Here is a 21,419-nt window from a genome sequence, read left to right as displayed (position 1 = left end):
TGCATGAGTTAACAGGCAAAAAGGAGAGAGGTAATGTTGAACACTAAGGGTCCAGAATGGGCTTTGACTGTGATACAGAATAATATAAGTGGCCAAAGATGGGATGATGAGGCTAACAGCTCCAGCCATCCTATTCCTTGCATCTGTGACTAAGAATATGAGTGGTCATTTGGGAAGCATCTATTCTTCAGTGAATCTCAGAGAGAGGGATAATCCCACACTCCAGCCTGCCTTGAGTCCAGGGCTCACACTAAGTAAGAGTGTGGCTCTGGCCTCTTCTGAAGGGCCATACAGACATTCTTGCTTAGGGTGGCCACCATTCCGCCCCACTTACCACACTGAGATGAACAGACACTCCGGGGTCAGGAATGGGAAGTCGGTGCAGTGTTTCAAGAAGTTCATTCCACTGACTTTCCTGAAAAAAAGAAAAGGCCCAAGTAACAATAGCTGGACCTGCAGTAAGGTCTAGGTGCACAGAGAGACAGATGGAAGACACTGGCCCCAAGACAGAAATATATTTCATATTCAAGTAGGGCTGGATAAAGGACAGTGCTTATGGCTCAAAAATAAGAGCAAAACTGATCCTCCTACATCAAGTTTGACATTTTCTTTTTAGTCAGACACCTACCATGACCACCTTTTATGGATCTTATACCATAAGCTCTCAGCACATCTATCCCTTCAACTCCATAGCAACAACTTCTAAAGGCAAACAATCTGAGTTTCCAGGGCGGGGGTGGTTGGGAGAAATAACAATGACACTGTGGATCTTGTCTTCATCATCATTACCCTCAATTAATTTTATTGAGTGTTCACTGGGTACATGTAGCAGCCTCCAATTATGGAAAGTTAGAAATAAAGCAAGTTCACCAGCATGTGATACAGGACAGCAGTCCTGCATGTTAATTAGGGAAACTGAGCAGCTGAATAACATACAAAGCAACACAAATTATTCGATTCAAAACAGATTCGCCTTTAAGATGCTCAAAACAACAGCACTCACAAAACGATTCAAAAGCCACTTCTATCCCATGGAATTCTGTGTGTTAATAAAAGAAAGTCAAGTTTACATGGGCAGCCATGTCCTAACTACTGGATCCTCTAGCCCAACCACTTGGGAAATGTGAAGGTCTGAAGAGGGAAGCACTAGTCTCATATTGGACAATAGGCTGCACAGCCCAGGAGGAAGGCAAGATTGTTGTGTCCAAGTCTGCAGCCCTCTCTGCCTCTGGCAGGGAGCCTGAGATGAAAGGGATGAACTTAGTTTACAAGCTTGATTCAGTATGTACTCTGACAATCAAGTTTCTTAGAGGACATTTAAGCTTTAATGTGTTCGCACAGGGTTAGTTTTGCTTTGAAGCAGTCTCACACCTACAGAACAATTTTAGAAACGGTCAAAGGCCCCTTCATTTCCTCGACTGTTTGAGAATGAGTTGTTGGCATTATACCTCATCATCTGCATGTGTGCGCGCACACGCGCACATACACACACACACACACACACATGCACACACACGCACCTGCGCTTCCTCCAAACAACCTCGTTTAATCATCACAACCAGGAAATATGCCTCAGTACAGTACTGCCACCTAATCCTGTGCCTGCTGTGCTGCGTATATCCTCATGGCAATAAAATCAGTTGAGTGGCCTTCAGTAGAGCTGACTCTTGTGACTCCTTTTGTTGGAAAAATCCTTGTTTTTCCTAGATTTGTAGGACCTTGATTGCCCATTTTGCAGAATGAATTTCAACTGTCAGATGTTTCCTTGTGAATCTCAGCTTGCCATTTACTGAGGAAGTTTTCTTGCCTCTTGACTATTTCATCTCAGATCTCTATTGGACAACCTCTCCCCCGACATTGAAAAAGCATTTTGTAGCATGATATTTTATGTAAGTATTCCATCCCTCAAGCTTTGAATTTAGCTGTTTATTATTTATCTTACTACAAGTGCATTGCTTTCATTTGCTATCAGTATTTGTCTTGATGCTCCAGACTAAGGTAAATGGGAACCTCTTGGCCCTTATCCTTATTTTTGTGTCTTAAGCACATGTCCCCATCATATTTTGAATACTTTAAACTGGGGCACAAAAGACATTTTAGCATCATCTTACAGTTTTCCTACACGAGTCCTGGAAGTGGTCCATTTTTTAGAGAGCGAGGGCTCCTTTCCTTGGGGAGTATCTGCAGTCAGGTCTGGGAGCATGTGTGCTTATGCTTGTTGTCTTTTGGGAATGCTGACACCAGGCCTTCAGTGGTCAGAGCCACCAACTACCACACAGACAGGCCACCACATGCGCTTCACATCTCAATTCACTTTTCTCTTCGCACACTTAAAGCCTTAGATTCACAAGAATGTCTCCAATTCCAGGCCAACACAGGAGTTACTCCTGTTCCTTCTCTTTGCATACTGTGACTACACTGCACAAAGGTAAAAAAGTCTTGTCCTATCTTGGAGCTAGGTCTTCCTATCTCATGCTCTGGCACCAAGCACTAAGTCACTACTGCTGATTCCCTTCCTGTTTGGATCTCTGAAGATCCCCACTGAGTTCTCACATCTCACATCATGTCTACTCCCACTTTTCCCACATACACACCTTCATTTCCTTTGGCTCCAATACCCAAGCAGGCTGCCACCCAGCTCAGGTTTCCTGTCATTCCTTTTATGCAGATCCCCTTTCTGTCCTGTCCAGGATCTGACAACACAGGGGCCAGGAGGACCCACACAGAAATCCCTACACCCCATCTTGGACTACAACACTTGGTGACTTTCACTGGTTACACATATACCTTTCCAAATAGAAGCTTGCCTCATCCAACAATCCTGTAACTTCTGGATGGGAGAAGGCTGTTTTTAGGGAACAAACATACTGGGGTTTTGTTTGGATCTTGGTTTCCATGTGTTTATGATGTATGTATGTGTTCTTGTGTTTGCATGTGCACATGGACACCTCTGGCCAATGTCAGGCGTCTTCCTAGATTGGTCTCCACTTTATTTTTTTAAGACAAGGGCTCTCAGTAAATCCAGAGCTCATTTATTCAGCTAGGATTTATGTCTAATGGGTTCCAGGGATCTGCCTGCCCCTCTTCCTGAGTGCTTGGATTAGATGCAACAGCTGCTATGCTGGGTGCTGGAGATCCAAGTTAATGTCTTCATGCTTGCTGACCAGGGATACTGAAATCTGTTCTGATTGAGTGGTCAACATCTATTCATCAAGCCAATCGTAGACAAGAGTCCTTACTCTGTTTTATCATAATTCCTTTGGTCAGACAAACTCTATAGGTATGCTGAGTCAGGAAAAAATAGACTCCAGCCAACTAAGCCAGATGACTGATGTCAGCTTCCCATACAGCATAAGGCAGGGGCCTCAACAGCTCAGAGGACAAAAGCACTGGTCCCACAGGGTCATGCTCAGTTTATAGCACCCTCCTTTCCTTCCTTCCCTCCCTTCCCTCGCTTTAAAAAAAAACAAAAAACAAAAAAACAAACCTGAGCTCTCTGATGAAGAAGTCCCACCATCAGGGGAGCTCAGTGTGTTTATTTTACACAGTTGAACAGGGAGGGGAGGTTATTGCACACAGCTGAACCAAGGGGGCGATGTATTGGTGTACAGCCCAGTCAAGGAGGCAAGTTTAGCATTTCTGTACAGGAACAGTCTTCAGGCCAAAATCATCTGGGAGGATAAAGCTATGCTGGGTGTTTTCTACACATACTGTCAACATTTGCACTAGGACCAGGAAGGAAGGCTTTGCCATTTCCCATGGGCCCAAGGCACTGGGTCCTTGATATGGCCATGTCTGTGTCAACAACACACAATTCACTCAGGCTTTTGCACACCCGACGCTTTCTCCACTCCCCACACAGAAAACAGGTATGACAGAGAGAACAGTGCAAAAAGGCATTCAGCATTAAAAAAATAAATAAATAAAAATAAAAACAAAACAAAACAAAAGAAAGAAATATTAGGGAGTCACTTGCCCACAGAGAGAAAGAACTTCTGATCTTTAGCCTGCCCCTTGTAATCAATAATGGTGACATTTCAATCTCAAAAATAAAAATAAAAAAATAAATAAAAATAAAAAAGCCAAGTTATAATGCAGTAACCAGACTTCATGGAAGAATCCATGCCAGCCAGCCAGACCTCATCTAAGAATATAGAAAGCATTCAACATGTATAAAACCCTGTAACAATGCAGGATTTTTTCCCTCCTTTTTAACTTCTTTGAGATAAGGTCTCATGTAGCCCAGACTGGCTTCAAACTCACTTAACCAGCAAGTGAGCTGCAAGCTGCCTAAATCTCTATTTGTAGTTAGAGGATGGTTTTGAATTCCTGATCTCCTAGCTGCCTCTCGAATGCTAGGACTATGGGTATGAGCATTTTTAGATACATTTTAAAAAGAGTACTAGGTTGCACTGTTGTTTTCAAAACTAAATGGAGTATAAAGGTGGGTTACAAAAACATGAGTCAAGTCTCCAGTTCAGAGACAACGTGTTACATACTTTTATTTATTAACGTTATCTTTCAAATTGAGTGGAAACCTGAATGTCTGACCAAAGATAATGTGCAACAGAAATCGATGAACAGATCCCATGGCAGCCTGCTACCTCATTCATCAAAGTTCTTCTATGATAGAATTCCTGACCTGATGCTTCCTTTCACACTGAGTGTGATGAGTGAAAAGCCATTTCTATGAACCATTCCTGCCATCTGTTGTGACCTCTGGATTACATTTGCCACTGAGTACAACTCACTCAAAGAAAAGAGTTATCCATTGTATACTCAATTTCCACTTGCCACCCCTCAAACAGCATTTCCCAAAACATGTTTCAGGGAACTCTGCAAATCAGGATTCTGTTTGTCATGGATTAAAAAAGATTTGGGTTAAAATGAGAAAGAAAGCACCGAGTGACCAAGGTGCCCCACGGCAGGCTTTCTGAGAACCTACATTATATAATAAGTCACAAGGAGAAAAATTAAAACAAACACAGATTTGAGGCCCTTTATAAGCCCAATAATGTAGAACTGTAATTTTTTTAATAGAACATTTTCAGAACCAGGATACTATAGATAAATCAAAAGGAAAAATACTTATGGCATTTAACAATTATGCTATATATCACTTTAGCTTGGTTACTCAGTGCTTTCTTTCTCATTTTAACCCAAATCTTTTTTAATCCATGACAAACAGAATCCTCACTTGCAGAGTTCCCAAAGGTAATTAAGGTACAGCAGAACTGTTAAAGGAATTTTTCAGACCTTTACAAGAATTACTATAAAAATACCACAAAATTTTATCAAAATGGGGAGTGTAGCAACTGTTAAGTCACCTGTCAGTTAAGTGATCTGTAACATGACATACTTTGTGAACTTTCAGGATTGTTGGGAAAATTTGACGTTAACGCTGGGATCATGAGCAGTCTAGTTATTATTTCCTTACCTCAAAAGAAAAAAACAATGAAGAAACAACTAAAAATTTTAGCAATATTTATTTTGGGGATGAGGTAAGGCATACTAAGTGAGAAGTGATTTTCTTTTCCCCTCCACTATTTTCTTAATTTTCCAACCTTTCGAGGAAGGGCATGTATTACTTTTTTTTAATAAATGTTTTAGTGGAATATAAGACACACATTACTTTCATAATCATAAAAAGTTTACTTGTTAAAAACAATTATTTTTTAAAAATAATACCTGTTGTTTTGTCGTGTAATCTGCCAAGATGTTAAGAAGCTTATAAAACACCTCGAACCAGGGGAGGTAGCTGAGGAAGACAAAGAAACACAAGAAATGTTAGCATGCTAGTCAAAAGCCTGAATGAGAGCTTAACCAAACAAAACATTTCAGATTTTCTCTACATCCTCAAGATTAGTCATGACTGATATAAACCCAAACTGCTTAAATGTTAATTATTTCTGGGTTATAAAAACATGCCTGTGTGAGGCAGAACACTAAATGTCCATTATGAATTATTCCTGTGCCTCAAAACTAGGTTCATAGAGAGGAAATTCAAACTAGAGTCTGTAATCAAGTACCATGTTTGAGTAGTGAGGCCTCTCCCACCATTCCTATACTCTCTAGGAAAGTATCAATTCTATTTCTCATAACTGGACACACAGCAATGCACAGCATGCCCATTGTTGGCCTCTGTGTCCCACGTGCCCTGTACAACAAAAACAAATCACATTAGTCCATCAGACCTTCCACCTCTACTGTACCTGTGGTATACGGACTGTAGCATGAATAGATAACTCTGTCCCCTCTGCCATCTAGCAGGTCCTGACTACTGCTGCTCTTAATTCACAGGATGGTCTGCCAGCAGAGTTTATTTGTGAAATTGACCTCCTGTGTGGCTGTCAGAATGGCCTATCAAAAGTGGAAGTCTGGATGGGTCTTCCAGAGAGGGTAAAGCTGCACAGGCAGCCAGTGATGTGCAGCCTGAGGTTTCTTCCCCCCCAGCCCTTCTTGACTTCTTGGCACTCAACTCCTCTGATGACAAAAAAGACAAAGTGAACAGGTTGGTCTGGGGGTTAGGAGGTGGCAAGTGTGTGTAGTAGACCTGGGGACCCTGCACCCCCAGCAGCAAGGACATAAACATTTGTCTGAGAGGGCACCTGTGGGCCCAGATCCAGTACATTCCGACACAGGCGCCAAAGTCCAAGGAGGCTTGGTGTAACACCCAGTGTTAGGAGGCCACTTGGTAACCAAGTGAAGAGCAAAGTCAAGAAAGGGAAAGGAAAAGATTTAGGCCAGGCCAGGACGTCAGAGCCTCTTGTCCTCCCTAGGAGGACCCCCCCACCCCGCCCCACAGGTCAAAGAGTGTCTTCTGTAGTCTTATCAATCATGCCCAGCCTCTGTTCTTTCACTCTCCACACCAAGTGCCCAAAGTGGGGAGGGACAAGGGATTCTGAGAAGCTTAAGCCTCTCCAATGGAGGGCTGATTCCCAGCACCCTCTTTTTGTTTTTCCCCACTCTGATACCTGTTACTAATGAATAAATAATATTCATTATTATGAGTGAATAAAAGGAACTGACTCCCCCACCCCACCGCCCCTCCCCCCAAATCCAAATCTACATAGCACATTCAGTTACTGCAGTGGCATCCCATTCCTATAGGACCCAGAGTCCACACTCCTCAGGAGGGCTTTTGTGGCTCTCCCTTCTCAAGATCTTGCCTCACTCCTCTTGCCCCTACTTTTGTGCCCCAATTCTTTCTTTTCCATGGTGCTCATAAATACACTACTGTTACAATGTCCCCTCCTACAGCATAGCATTCAACAGCATGGTTTTTTTTTCAACAGACTACACAAACAGAGAAGGAAGCATACCTTCCTGTGCTGTATTATTGGGAAACACAAGCACATACATGCACATGCACATACACACACCTGCATATACACACTTAGATGAAGACTAGCAGATAGCAAGGGCCCTTAGAGCTATGAAAAAGCTAGTGAGACTTATCCCTACTCCAAGAAGTATACCCAGCCCCCACTTTAAATGCTTTGTTCTGTCTTAGGAAAACTCCCAAAACTACTGAGAACAGGCATGTGAGAAGCTTGCTGCTTGGTCTTCTCACTTTTACTTTGCTACGCAAATGGCGTTTGTTACTGATAGGCCTGGACCCAAGGCAGGGCCCAGATGTGACATCCTGCCCTGGAGAAGGGATCAGAACCCTGTACAGATTACTGCTGGACCACTGAGAGTAACAAATGAAGTGAGAGGTAATAGAGAGGACAGATAAAGTGCATAAGCTCCTATCTGTGACGTCTGTCTGAAGCCAGAACATGCTACTGTAAAATTTAAGTAGCTTATCAAAATATACTGATAAGCAACTTAACTTTTCACTTCTATGACAGTATTATCACTTATGTTAATACGTTTCCATCAGCTCTGGCAGCCACATATGGACTCTTCCAGAGCAAATGGCTGCTGCCACTCTCCACAGCACTAGCCCTGGCAGAGCAATGTAAACATTCAAGAGGGATTAGGCACAAGATAACATGCTCCCTTCCTCTTCTGCTAAATAAACCTTCATGAGCTAAAAGCCATTAGAGTAGAACAAGAAATGCACTCCCCCACCCCCAAGCAAACCATACAGATTAGAGGACTCTTAGTAAACAAATCCAACCTGGAAGAAAATACCACTAGGTAAAGCCAACAACTGGGAAGCAGAAAAGAGGAAAGGGACAAACAGGGGAGATGCAGAGGAAAGCAAAAACCAGCTCCTTTTATGAAGAATACAGGAAGCAGTACAGTAGGGCTGCCTGCTTCTCTCAGGCTTTGGAACTAGAGTGCATACTAAAGTAGTTTAGGACAACCAGTCAACTCACAGAGCCTGGCAGACACCCTGCAGCCTCAGTAGCCTCATCTGGTGAGGATTGTCTGGCTGACAGAGCCAGCCCACTTCACTCTACCAGCTTCTGCCTCATCAAACCAATTCCTCTGGTTATGGTGGGCAGAACCATTGGCCGTGGAGTGCTCGGTAGTTAGCTATCCGGAAGCCGGGCATTTCTCTCTCCTTCTGGCCTGACCAGATACAACTGTTCCCCACATGTTGTCCCCTGTGTGCTGACAGATGAATGTCTAGTGATGGCAGTGCTAGCTAGGGTTCTGAAACCAAGCTGCAGCTGTCTTCTCCTTTAAAGTGTCCAGCTTCCCCAGCTAGAAGGCCCACGTTCACAGCTGCGCTCTGTCTGTTGGCACTTCCTACCCTGCTTCATTAGTGCTTGCACCCAGCCGCACTACCCGGAGGCTGCAGGTGAAGACATGCAGCCCCCACTCCATCCTGTGCATGTCTGTCAGCAGAAGGTAAACACTGCTTCCCAGCTGACAAGTGCCCTATCAGATAGCTCCTCCCTGGCCACCTTCAGGGTCTCAAACTGTCAGGTTGGGTGCACTTGCACCGTCCTGCAGGAGAGCACCATGTGGTGGGCCCAGTCTGAGCACTGGGACTAAGATGACAAATGACTAGGAAGCTCTGGTCCAGAGAAGAGATGAAGAGATGAAGCTCTGGTCCAGGGGAGAGGGTGTCTACGTGGGAGAAGCCAGCTATCCTTCCCAAGCACTGCTATTTCAGACTTTTGGAGTGACAGAGAATCGTAATGGATCATTATCACGACCCCGTCAACAGAGAGGGAAAAAGCAGAGGAGACCTGCCTCACAGCTACCAGTCTGGGTCCACACACCTCTCCCAGTTCAGGTAGCTTGGTCCTCACGTCAATAGGGAAGCGCTGTTTTGTGGGAATCCACAGAAAATCTTAAAGAGTTGTAGTGCCACAGAAACCTCTCCATGTGGCCTGATGAGTATTGTGGGCATGGAGGCAGTGCAGCCTGGGTTCCAGACATCCCTTTAACAACAGCCCACTTCACAACCATCCTTAAATGGCCCCATGGTGCAGCAGCCATGGCCTGTATGGACATTAACCAACTAGCCTGAGTGTCAGCACAGGCTGGATGAAAACCTTCCACTTTTCAACATGTCAGCTGGATGAGCTGCTCCCTCCAGAACTGATCTTAAGAACTGAGTCTAAATGAAGTCAGACTCTCAGTCTTCTGATCTCCCTTCACTAAATGGATGGTTAGGATAGCCATCTTGCTGAGGGATGTGTGTGAGATATGTCTGCATCCAGCTAACCACTAGAAAGAGAGAGGGGGGAGGGGGAGAGGGAGAGAAAGGGGGAGGGGAAGGGGGAGGGAGAGGGGGAGGGGGAGGGAGAGCGAGAGGGGGAGGGGGAGGGAGAGGGAGGAGAGAGAATGGAAGCTGCAGTAGGATCCTGGAGCTCACGAGGGGAGAGAAAGTGACAACAGCAACAACAATAGTGCAGAAAGTTAAGCAGAGCAAAAAGAGCATCTGGAGTCAGTCAGCCCAGTGTGGGAGAGAGGAGGGCATCAGTGCAGGGCAGCCCGGTGCAGGAATCAATGAGAGGAGGGCATCAGTGCAGGGCAGCCAGAAACTATGCAAGCAGATGGATATGAGAAGGGTGTCTATGGTAGGAGGAGTTGACAGTTCCACCTAAAGTGTCAGTCTAAATAGAGTGAGGGAATGCAGCCATGTAGGAAGGAAGGTGTAGCAGAAGCCTGGTGACATACAAGGGAAGTGATCAAATAACTAAGCATACAATAGAAACCAAGGATCTTGATATCAGACATGTGAATTAGAAATATGGTTAGAGAAGAAAGAAGAATGAATCCTGGTTAGATATGATTGTGAAATAATGGCATAGAGAGATACAAATAAAAATACAAATGTGCACATTTAGATCACAACACACACACACACACACACACACACACACACACACACACACACACACACACACACAGTTTCTAGATTGAATGACAGAAAAGGCCTGTGACAAGAGATGCTTCAATTATAATGGGCACCTTCAGTGCCTAGATGTGGACTTCCAAAGAGCATTCTCTATTAAGAATGAGGGTTCTCTGAAGAAATGTCTGTTTCCAAGGCCGGAGCTAAGAAATACTTTGTGCCATAAGAAGCAAGGCAGTGTTCAACACATGGTCAGAACGTATCAACAGGACACAAAAGTTGGTGAGAGGGAGCTCCTCCTTACTGACAGAATCTGCGACAATCTGAACATCAAAGCACATAATAACAAAGGGATTATATGGAGTCCAGGCAGATAAAAATGACAAGTAGAATATTTGCTGAGTGATGGGGCTATTTGCACAGCCTGAGAGTAAGTCTTCTCAATCAAATTATCCATCACAGGGAAACAGACAGGAAAACCCTAAGGTTACAACCTTCACCAAATAACAGAACAGAACAAAATAGTGTGTCACCAGACAGATGCCACAGAAAACAGCACAACTTTATCACACCCTTGACGTGGAAGCGGAGCCTCATCTCAAGAAAGCATCAGATAAACAGCACAGAGAGCTATTCTCCAATACTAGAACCTGGCTGTCCTGTTCATAAAGGAGGAAACACTGAAGAACCAGGCCAGACTGAAGCACAGACAACTACTAATAGATGCAATGTTAATTCTGAACCCGATTTCTTAAAAACATGAATAGGAACTGTCCAAAGATTTCATTAACTTTTTCATTTTTATGACTAGCATAGTTATATAAAGGAAAATAATGTTTTTAATGCATAATAAGGTGTTTACTTTTATTAGTTATCACTTTAGCAATATATCTCAAATGGGTGGAAAAAAGCATCCCTTTGTGTTGAGCTTCCATTTTTTTTCTATAAGTTTGTTAGTATTTAAAACAATACACACAGAACAGTATCTTCCTCCATCAAAACCAGTGTAAGCACACCAACTAGAGTGTATACTGTAATAAGCATGGCCGAGACTGGGCACACAGCACTGAGAGAACAGTGCTGGCAGCTATACAAGCTGCTCTGTTTCTCAGAGGCTGGGTTCTGAATGAGCTGCAACCAATGCTGGGAAAGTGGGAAGCAGTGGGCACAACAATCAGTACAAACAGAAGAATACTTCTCACAGACAAGGGCTGGAGCAAGGACAATGGTGAAGGGCAGAGGGCAGGCAGGGCTGGACTCGGAAGGACTGAACTAATGGGCTTCATGGTTGCTGAGCACCTGAGATGGGGAGGAACCAAAGAGACAAGGAAAGAGAAGTAACATCCTGGTGATGAGTATTTAAAACTAGCAGAAAGTGGCTACTTCTCTCTTAGTAAACTCAGCTCTATCAGAACCAGTGTCTTATTTGCTTTCCTGAGAGGGAAATCTTAGCTAATGTAATCCAGTCATCCTTAAAACTTGAAAAAGATCAATAAAATACCCTGGCTCTAGTTTAGAAGAAAATAATAAAAGGAATTTATTGTAAAATTTTATCAAGTAAATACTTGGGGCATATTATATAGGAAGATAAAATAAAGTAACAACTGCCTGGCAAGACACCGGACATCTGGAGAGGTGAGTCAAGACTGAGGGCAGCGAGATGGAGCAGAGGCTCCCCACTGTCCCTGGTGAGTTTCTGAGGTGCTCTTGACTGCAATATCAGGGAGAGGACTTCTCTTCTTGCTTCCTATTCACAGATTTTGCCAGGATTCATCAATGGCAAAGTATGTTCTAATTAAGGTTATATGGAATTTGTGTTTAAAATTCTCATATTTAAAAAAAACAACAAAAAACAAAACCTCACATTATAGCTATGGTGGTGCATAGCTATAATCCCAGTGGAGGCAGGAGGATCAAGAGTTCAAGGCCAGCCTCAGCTACACAGCAAGTTCAAGACCAGTCTCATTTATGAGATCCTATTTCAAAGATAATATGATAAAAAGAAATGCTTAATAAATAAGCAATCCCACACTCTCAAATTCCAAAATAACAGGATAGTGTGGCTCATGCCGAGAAGACAGAGGAGTCCAACATCCTCACGTGAGTTCAGTTTTAATACTTCCTGCAATTTGAGAACAGTCTCTCAAAGACTTGGGGACTTCATTGATAAAAGAAGCAACTAGGGCTAGAGAGACAGCCCACTGGCTAGGAACACTGGCTGCTCTCCCAGAGAACCTGAGTTCAGTTCTCAGCAGCCAGGTTGGGTGGTTCACAACCACCTGTAATTCTAGCTCCAAAGGATCTGACTCCTGGACTCTGTGGGTATCTGCATTCACAGACATATACATACACATAATTTAAAAATAACAAAATAAATATTTTTAAAAGGAATAACCAACTACATTGCTCAACATTTTTTTAAGTGTTTGCACTGATAGCTAATTCTTGCCTGAGAAATTTTTACATGGCTCAGGCATTAACAGTGTGTAAAATAGGTGTACAAATCAAACATTTAGCAAGAAAAAATCATAAATTCATCTTTAATAAACAAGTAATTTTACCCTTTACTAAATATAAAAAGCAAATTTGCATACTAATCAGATGGCTGTGCTTGCCTATTTTCACATGAAAAATTAAATATTTCCTGACTAAATATTTGATACTATGGATAGAGCATCATTAATGTTTTTCAGAGTTTACCTTTTTTTTTATTTGTTTGAGACAGAGTCTTGCTATGTAGTGATGAATATTTTTACTTTATGATCGTGAGTGTGGAGAATGCTGCTTCACACAAATATTCAGTACAAAATGGCAGCTGCTTAAACAATTTTTAAAATAAAATATTCTAACACTATATAATCTGATGATATACTAGTCTGATAATTATTGATGGTAGGAAAATATTAAAAGTATTTTGCTTTCCATAACTAAGCCAATATGTTTCTATAAGAGCAGAAATGTTTGTGTAGACAGTGAAAACCCTGCAGTTTACAACATAATAGTTCTGAATCTGAGGTGAGGTGTTCTTGCACTATTGCTGGGTGGTATGACACATGTGCAGTGTGATACAGGCGAGCCTGTATACGTGATGGCAACACTCAAGTTATAGTATAAGAACCAGTAACTAACTAACTTACACACCTGACATACAATGGGAGTTCCCAGTCCAGAGTTTAAACCCCACTCCTGGACCTCTCTACTTATTGCTCTTGCTGATCTTCAACGTGGGGAGTTTTATTTTGAGCGCTGGTATTCTAGTCAGGGGTTCCTCAAGCATATTATAGGAGACCTCACATTCTATGTCAAGCAGAGTGAGTCAGAAAGCAGAACCATAGCAAGAGGAAAATAGTCACCAAGATGTGGTTGCCTCAACGGAAGTTCCCACTCTGTCCTTCTTGTGGGACCTAGCAGCTACTCCTGATCCTCTGCTCATGTCTGTCAGTGTAACTGACAGTGGATAACATTAGCTGTCCATGGAGTAAGTCATAACCTGCACTCAGGATGCGGGATCTCAAGAGCCCTTTTAGAGACACTGGACACCTGCTCAGCGCAGACAAATGAAGACCTGGCAGCGCCAGCCCAGGCAGCAAACAACCCAGAAAAACATGATAAAAACAAGCATAGTGACACAACAGCTACATCAAAAAGAAATGATTTCAATATCAAAGGACAAGAGAAGCCTTTGGGAAACTAAAGTTCTCAAATACTTTAAGGGAAAAAAAAAAGGCTTCTTTTCTGGTTATGCTGTGCAAGTCAAACATGAAGCATTATCAAGGCAGAGAAACCACAATCCCTTCCCTCAGAAACCCAGCTGACTCATGAATTATTCTGTCTAAGAATTAATTCATTGTTAAAATTAAAAACTAGATTTTGTTGAAGTAAATTTATTTTAAACTCTTAGATTCACCCTTCCTAGATAAAATTCTAAACTTTCCTCTACTTTTACTATGCATTTACGGCATCTGTAAAAATAAGCACATTTTAATCCAAAAACATGAAGATGTCTTGGGCTTCCCCTCGAAGACTACCCAGAGTTGACTCTACATGCTTGTCTTTCTCACTTCTCTATTAATGTCAACTTGCTGAATGGTGATTGTTTAACTCTTTGTGTGTGCTTGGCCATGCCAGCCATTCTATACGTCACAGTTTCCTGAGACAGAGAGCAATCATTGCTATAGTCACTACAAAGGCCAGGACCACTGGCACCACAGGATAACAGCCAGTCTGCTCTTGTTAGGAGGTGGAGACCCCAACTCAGTAGGCAACACTTTGGCTAGGAAAATAACCCAGGATTAAAAACCAAACATGCCAACACCCTGTTGGAATCCTGACAAACAATTAGAACATTGGTGAAAATGCTTAAAGTGGACCAAAGGAATAGCTACAAAAGTCTTCTTGCACCTTCCCCAGCTTCCCACACAAGTCAGTCCCATCAGTTACTCCTCACTGTCTTCCTGGGAAATCTAATTTTCCAAGTGCAGATGAGCCTTTAAAAGAATCATGTAGCAGGCAATGTTTCTGCCTCAGGCCTGCTCCTTTATTAACCCATATTTCTCCTGCTTTTTTCTCCAAATGTACTAAAGAGAAAAGCTCTGATAGGAGTGATCTCATCCACTTCTACACCTCTCATCCTTTCCCTTTTTCCCTGACAGTGGGTGGGGAAGGATAATACTTAGGCTCCAGGTGGACAGCCTTCCATAAGATACACCTCCTTCCCCATTATACCCAGCGCTAAAGTACTCTCAACTTTAGGCACAACAGAAACCAGCCATGGGTGCTGGCCTAAGTTCTCTAAACTCAGCTTTAGTGCTGAGCTGTGCACACTCCTCTCCAGGAGAGAAGCACACAGCTCTTTCCTGAGCTAAATGCTTTAGCTTCAGGGAAGATCTCTGTGGAGTTGGAAATGGCAGTGAAGCTCCAAGACCGGCATCACATGTTACAGGACATGCTTTGCAGTATGTGCCTGTGGTCTTGCATCTCAAGAGCTCACAAAGGGAACTCACACCAGCAGAGGATGCAGCAGCACTGGGTCAGTACCGTGATAGAGAGGATCACGAGGGGCAGAGCATAGGTCTCAGAGAAGTGGCACCACCAAGTGCACAGCAAAAAACTCACCAGCTGTGGCCCATGCTTGCTTCTCCTTCCCCATATGGGAAATGGGGATGTGATGCCCACCCTCAAATGGCTGTTTGGAAGCTACTACATAGCACAGTGTGGAAATATACTTCCAGCCATGCCTGGAGCAGCACTAACTTCCTTCACCCTGCTATTGTTGCACTCTTTCTGCTAATGAGACCAAAAGTCAAAGTAAGAGAAAAATTCACCCCCTTTGGGAGATCAAAGCCAGTCCTGCCCAACCTGATCTTTCTGCTTTGCTCACAGCTGCTAATCCTGAATTGTAAATTTATTATAGTATCCAGTTAAGCTCAAGAATCTCAGATTTATGCCCATAATTAACATCCCCATTGTGATAGCTATTATATGTATGCAGGAAAATATATTGTATGTACTGAATGAGTGCAAATATTAATTTGTATTAGGAAGTGAGCACACACCCCTTCTATGAAACACTCGTGTTTATATAGACTCACTGGAACATACACTTGGATTTGATTTTGAAAACAAGGCTCCTTTTTCTCTTGATGGGTACTCAATAATTGCTGCTTTTAGAGGGAGTGTTTGCTGTCTTCCTTTCTGTGGTAGCATGACTGTGATTGAGGGAGATTGCTCTGAAGGAAAGCATGGGGCACTATGCTGTTATCACTGGTGAAATGCTGCTATTGAGAGACCTTTGGGATAATATCACCTGCACTGACAGCGAGCTGTAATTCTCAGTATTTTCCACTGAGTCCACAGAAGGTGAGCACACAGGCCTTTCATCATGCTCCCAGGAGTTTATGGGGTGGCCCACTCCTGTACTCACACACCTGCAAGTTTTCCCATTCAGATCATCTGACTTTATGGCTAGAATTACAACTATAATATAATATAATGGTCCAGCGAGGTCCTAAGCCAGGCCCACCTCGCCAAAGCTTTCACAGCCTTAGAGAGACATATGCTTTCTCTACTATTAAAGCAAAGCAAAACAAAATAAAACAAAACAACCAACAACAACAAAAAAAACAAAAACAAAAAACAGAAAAAAAGGCAAAGGCAAGAAACAGTTCCATAAGAAGTCCTGTCCTACTTTCAGTAGTAAACAACCAAACTAATTATCCCATGGAAATGCTACTTGATATCATTTTACATGAAGTGAAAGCTAGTGGGTAAAGGGGGTGAGCACTTATCAAGTGCTAGGTGCCTTGATATAGTACTTGTTGTAGCTGATGTATGAGGATTGTCCTATTTTACAGATGATAAAACTGAGTCTCAGAAGTGGAACAACCTCCCTATGATGGCATGGCTACTAAAGCACAAAATTAGTCTAGTCTGAGTTTTCAGTTCTATTTGCTCCATACAACCTGAGGTGAGACATAGAATTCTTGCCTTGCGGTTCTCATTGCAACACCCTGATACAAAGCTTACCTCCCAAACCCCTCAGCTATAAAGTACCCTGAGCATCCAACTTTGGCTGCCTCTCAGCAATCCAGTATGTTTTCTTACTCTGCTAGCTCCAGGGATACCAGTCATGTGTCCACTCTTCCTTGCTTTAGGAATTAGAGTCCATGTTACATTGGAAACAAAAATATAAACAGCTCAATTTAAGATGCTTCAACCAAATGGGAATGATGGTGGACTGTATTTCAAGTTTCCAGTGCCTCATGTTGAGACCTAAATGTACATTTTAAAGAACTTACTAGAAAAGCCACAGGTTACATCACAGGTTCTTAGCTGTGTAGTCTTTTAAAATTTAAAGTCTGTGGATCTATGTGCATGCTTGTGGTGACCATTCAGGAAGCACTGGATTAAACAAGGCACCCGGTTTCCATGAACAGCACTCATTTAGTTCATCAGCACCATCATCTCTACTTGAACGCTCTCTCATTCCATCGCAAACCTCCCTATAAAAGTGTCTGGCTGTCTCTTAAAGGCATTTACACTCAATGCTCCAGTGCCTTTCCTTGGTGACTTTTTCCATATGCTCAACTTCTTTCAGGGAAATGGTTCTGTCTCAATTCAGAGAGCAGCACACCAATCAACATCAGCAGGCAGGTAAAGGGAGGAAGGAGAGGCAGGCACGAGGCAAGAACATGAGGTATAAAGGGAGCTGGTCCAATAAAACTAATGTTTTAGAAGGCAGAGAGTTTGAGGCCAAAAGAAAATGAACCTGGCACCTACCCCCAAGCAATCAGAAGGCTCTGAACTTGAATTTATAACTCAAACACTCTGGGACACATGCAACTTGAGACACACAACTGGTAGCACTACTGGGGATTTATGACTTATGACTTGTTCATATTTAATTTGTAACCAAACACTTCCCCTTCCTCTTAGCTACCTTAGAACTCTTGATTAACTCTTGTTTTCACAGGTCAGAGGTTAAATAAAGGAAGGGAAGCACTCTGGGGTGAGACTTCCCAGAGCACCACATCCAAGAGTGACCTTGTGCAAGGAACATTAAAATAAATGATAAGACCAGAGATTGGTACAGACCACTGATGTTCAAAGCCTCCTGGTGGACCCATGCAAAGAGAGTCGGCAACAAAGACAGGCAGGAAGCTGATCTGCTCTTAAGTTACTTCTAGTGACTCCTTGACTTTCTCACTAAGACAGTTCTCCTTAATGTTTTTGCAAATAACACTCAATGTTTTGAGGAAAGGTAAAGGAAGAGTTTTGTAAGCCAAGTAACCCTCCCTCTCTTGCTTCCCTCGACGACAGCAATCTGTCTCACCTACCAGACTATGCTACTCTGGAGAAAACCTCCACCTCTACCTAGCAGCAGTCCTGCACTGGGCAGGCGGAAGCAGAATTCTCCATGAAAGCACAGTAACCCTCAAGAAGAGAGCATAATCTGTTCAACTACAACTGCAAGATCTACCTAGCTTCAAGCACCTTTGCTGCTGTGTTGCTCATGATACACCAAAGAGATCAAAAATATCCATAAGGACTTCTATTTATTTAGGAATTTATTACATGCCAGGAGCTCACCAAGAATTTGCTTATTGACTTATTTCAAGTAGATGCCAGAAAATGGTTTAGGAAAGTTGAGGACAGAAAGGCTAGGTACTAGGTAACTTGCTGGAATCATATGAGCTCAAAGTTCAGGGTAAACCCCAAGTCAGCATGAGTTGCTATTCCAGCAGGTACTCATTCTCCAGAACAGTATAGTTGAGTGTCCTCTGGACAGCTCATACATGGTACACTTACTTCATTAGTGTTTCTAACTGTTGTTAAAATGGAACAATCATTGTCCAGCAGCAATCTTTCATTCATTTCCTAACATAATCCAGGTTCCTGAGCAGAGAGTTGAATGAGCACTAATGCTAAATTTCTGCATGTGAAACTATGGTGTGAAGTTAGCAATGTCTCGAGAGAGGTATAAAGTACCAACCCAGCCATTTTGTACCATAACCAGCGACAGCCACTTGGTGAAGCTGAGCTTTCCTCTATTGCACCCCTCAGCAGAAAAGATGAACCTAGACCTGAACAAGCTGAGGAACTAGGAATCCAGGACATGGTGAGCAGAAGTGGGATACCAAATTGCCATTAGTTACTCTCTGCAGTGACCATGACAGAACCCCTACCACTCAGCCAGTCCTCAGTTTTCAAATAGTCTTTGTGCTCAGGGATTGTTACTTTTAGAAGCCAGGAAAAGATGTTGGCAATATTACAAAAGCCTAAAATTGGCATTATAACCCGCCTCAAAACATGACTGTAATTTACAAAATTTAAAGAAGAAACACTAAAAACCTAACTTTTGGAAAAGGTTACTCAGTCAGCAAAATCCTTGGCAGAAACCAGTTCATTTAATATAATTTCTTAAAGTTCTACAGTATGAACGAGGAAGAAAGTTGCCTTTTAATGAGTAATTACTAAAATTTACAGGAACATCAGAAAATCAATATGTTTTAAACTTATTTTTATCTGTATTAAATCTTGTGACTTAATTTTCGGTAGCATATTATATAAATAGTAGTTATTTCTTCTAATTGTAAAACAAACACACACTTAAACATGTGCTAAGAGAAAATTTAAATAAATTGTATTTAATCCAGACAACAGAAAATTTTGGCTTGATTTTAGTCATATGAAAAAATTCTCATGAAATAAGACAGAAGAAAAAAGGTAGGGCACAGCCACTTTACTATGCACAGCCATGTACTCTCTCACAGAGATGAAATAAAACATTACTAGTATTTATTTCAAGGTAATGAACTATAGAAAACCTGTTCTTTGATTCATATTTTTTTTCTAAATCTATGGTTTTGTATTGAGCACATGGTATTTTAAAAGGTAAAAAGGAAAGCCTTTTTGATACCATGTTAATCACAATTGGAAACATCCCAAGTATACAATAAGAATGATTGCAATGAGCTATGATATTTCTAGGCCTAGCAAAGTATTTAGCATACAAAATATTTATAACATAGATATAAAAGCAGGCTCTATATTATGTACAAATGTTTTTTCATATTCTCCCAGTGTCCCACAACAAATATGTATCACTTTTTGGCTGGTAGTGAAGCTCAGTGGTAAAGGCCTTGGGTCCAATATCTAATACCAATAAACAAATAATTTTTATTAATTACTATATTAATTTTAAAAAGTCTCTTTGAAACAAACTCTTCCAGGCTTCCAACTTCCGGTGTTCTTGTTGGAGTTGGGGAGACAGTCCATAAGGGAGCAGAATGACAGCCAGTTTTCTTGCTCCATTAACATATCTTCACTTCTATGATGACCCAGTTCCCAGACAAGCCCCCATATGAAATGGTAACTGATGCTCTAATACTTACTCATATCCAAGCCTATTTTTTCTCTATACAACTTCTAACAGTTGTGGCTCTAGGGCAGAAGTAGTTAACTAAGCGTCTCATTGACTTTCCTTAGGGTTGGTAAAGCTGTCTGCAGTAACCCCCGCCCCCCAACACTCTTCTTGAGGAAAAAGAGGAAGAGGAGGAGGAGGAAGAAGAAGAGGAGGAAAAAGAAAGTAAACAATAATCAGGGTGAGAATCTACTTTTCCCTGTTATATTTGGAGGCCAAATCTGCAAAGCTGGACCATTTGTACCAGTGTTTAAGAAGCACCTATGGATGTCAGTTCAGAGCTGGACAGCTGGGAAAAAAAGAAAGAGAGAGAGAGAGAGAGAGAGAGAGAGAGAGAGAGAGAGAGAGGAGAGAGAGAGACAGAAAGAAAGAAAGAAAGAAAGAAAGAAAGGAAGAAAGGAAGAAAGAAAGAAAGAAAGAAAGAAAGAAAGAAAGAAAGAAAGAAAGAAAGAAAGCAATACAGAGCTGCCTTTCTCCCAGGAACTTTGAGTCTCCTGGGAGACAGACATGGGAATTGTTAACAGCAATGCAATATATACTGTGACCCAGCTGCCACCAGGAGCTGTGTGGACACCAAGGAAGGGCATTTCAACTAGATTGGTGGGGGGGGGGTAGCCACATCAGGAAGAAAAAAGCTGGATAAGTCAGAAAGACACTTCCATCTAGAAGATCAAAGTATGACAAAGACTCAAAAAGCTACAAATGTCTCACTTTCGGTGGGTGGGGGATAGGATGGTGCTTTGTGTGATGTTTCAGAGAATAAGGACGAGAGTGAAGGGAGGAATCTTGGTATAAGCATTAGGTCAGTCCACTTCTAAGAAGCCTTCCAGACTGAACTCTAAACTAAGTTCGGCTCTTTTCCTGAGAGAAGAGAGTCAGACAAAGCACAGAGCAGATGTCTAGAATCAGAAAGACTGAAGGCTTAGGGCACAGCAGTGGAAGTCCTGTGTGTGTGTGTGGGGGGGGGGTACAGGAGGGGCTCTGGTTTCTTTCATCACTGAGTATAGTTTTAAAAGGATTTGACTCTAGGAGACCAGACCTGAAACTGAGTACCATCAGCCAAGAGGTAGTTGGAACCTGCTAGTCAGAAGGCTGCCCGCCTCCCTCAAAAGCAGCAGATGCTATATGGCTCATGTGGAGACTGGGGGTGTGGAGTCACACACCCTAGAACAGGTGCGGTTTCCCCAGAGCTGTCACCTCCTCTCTCCCAGGCTGCCTCCCTTTGCAAAAGGA

At 42.4% G+C, this 21,419-nt stretch overlaps 1 protein-coding gene across 9 annotated transcripts in view; it reads right to left on the bottom strand.

Moving 5' to 3' along the window:
- The window catches only part of Dennd1a (DENN domain containing 1A), a 507,198-nt gene that overhangs the window by 243,342 nt on the left and 242,437 nt on the right, over positions 1-21,419 (bottom strand). For all 9 annotated transcript variants that reach the window (XM_028887902.2, XM_028887909.2, XM_028887900.2 and 6 more), the window contains 2 exons: positions 5,689-5,758; positions 335-415 (listed from right to left, as the gene is read on the bottom strand). In XM_028887902.2, coding sequence (XP_028743735.1) covers positions 335-415; positions 5,689-5,758 — 151 coding nt within the window. The remainder of the gene's footprint in view (positions 1-334; positions 416-5,688; positions 5,759-21,419) is intronic.

This window comes from Peromyscus leucopus, chromosome 4 (assembly GCF_004664715.2).
Source record: "Peromyscus leucopus breed LL Stock chromosome 4, UCI_PerLeu_2.1, whole genome shotgun sequence".
NCBI lineage: Eukaryota > Metazoa > Chordata > Mammalia > Rodentia > Cricetidae > Peromyscus > Peromyscus leucopus.
The sequence above is the reverse complement of the archived record's forward strand: the minus strand, read 5'-3'. Positions and strand labels throughout refer to the sequence as shown.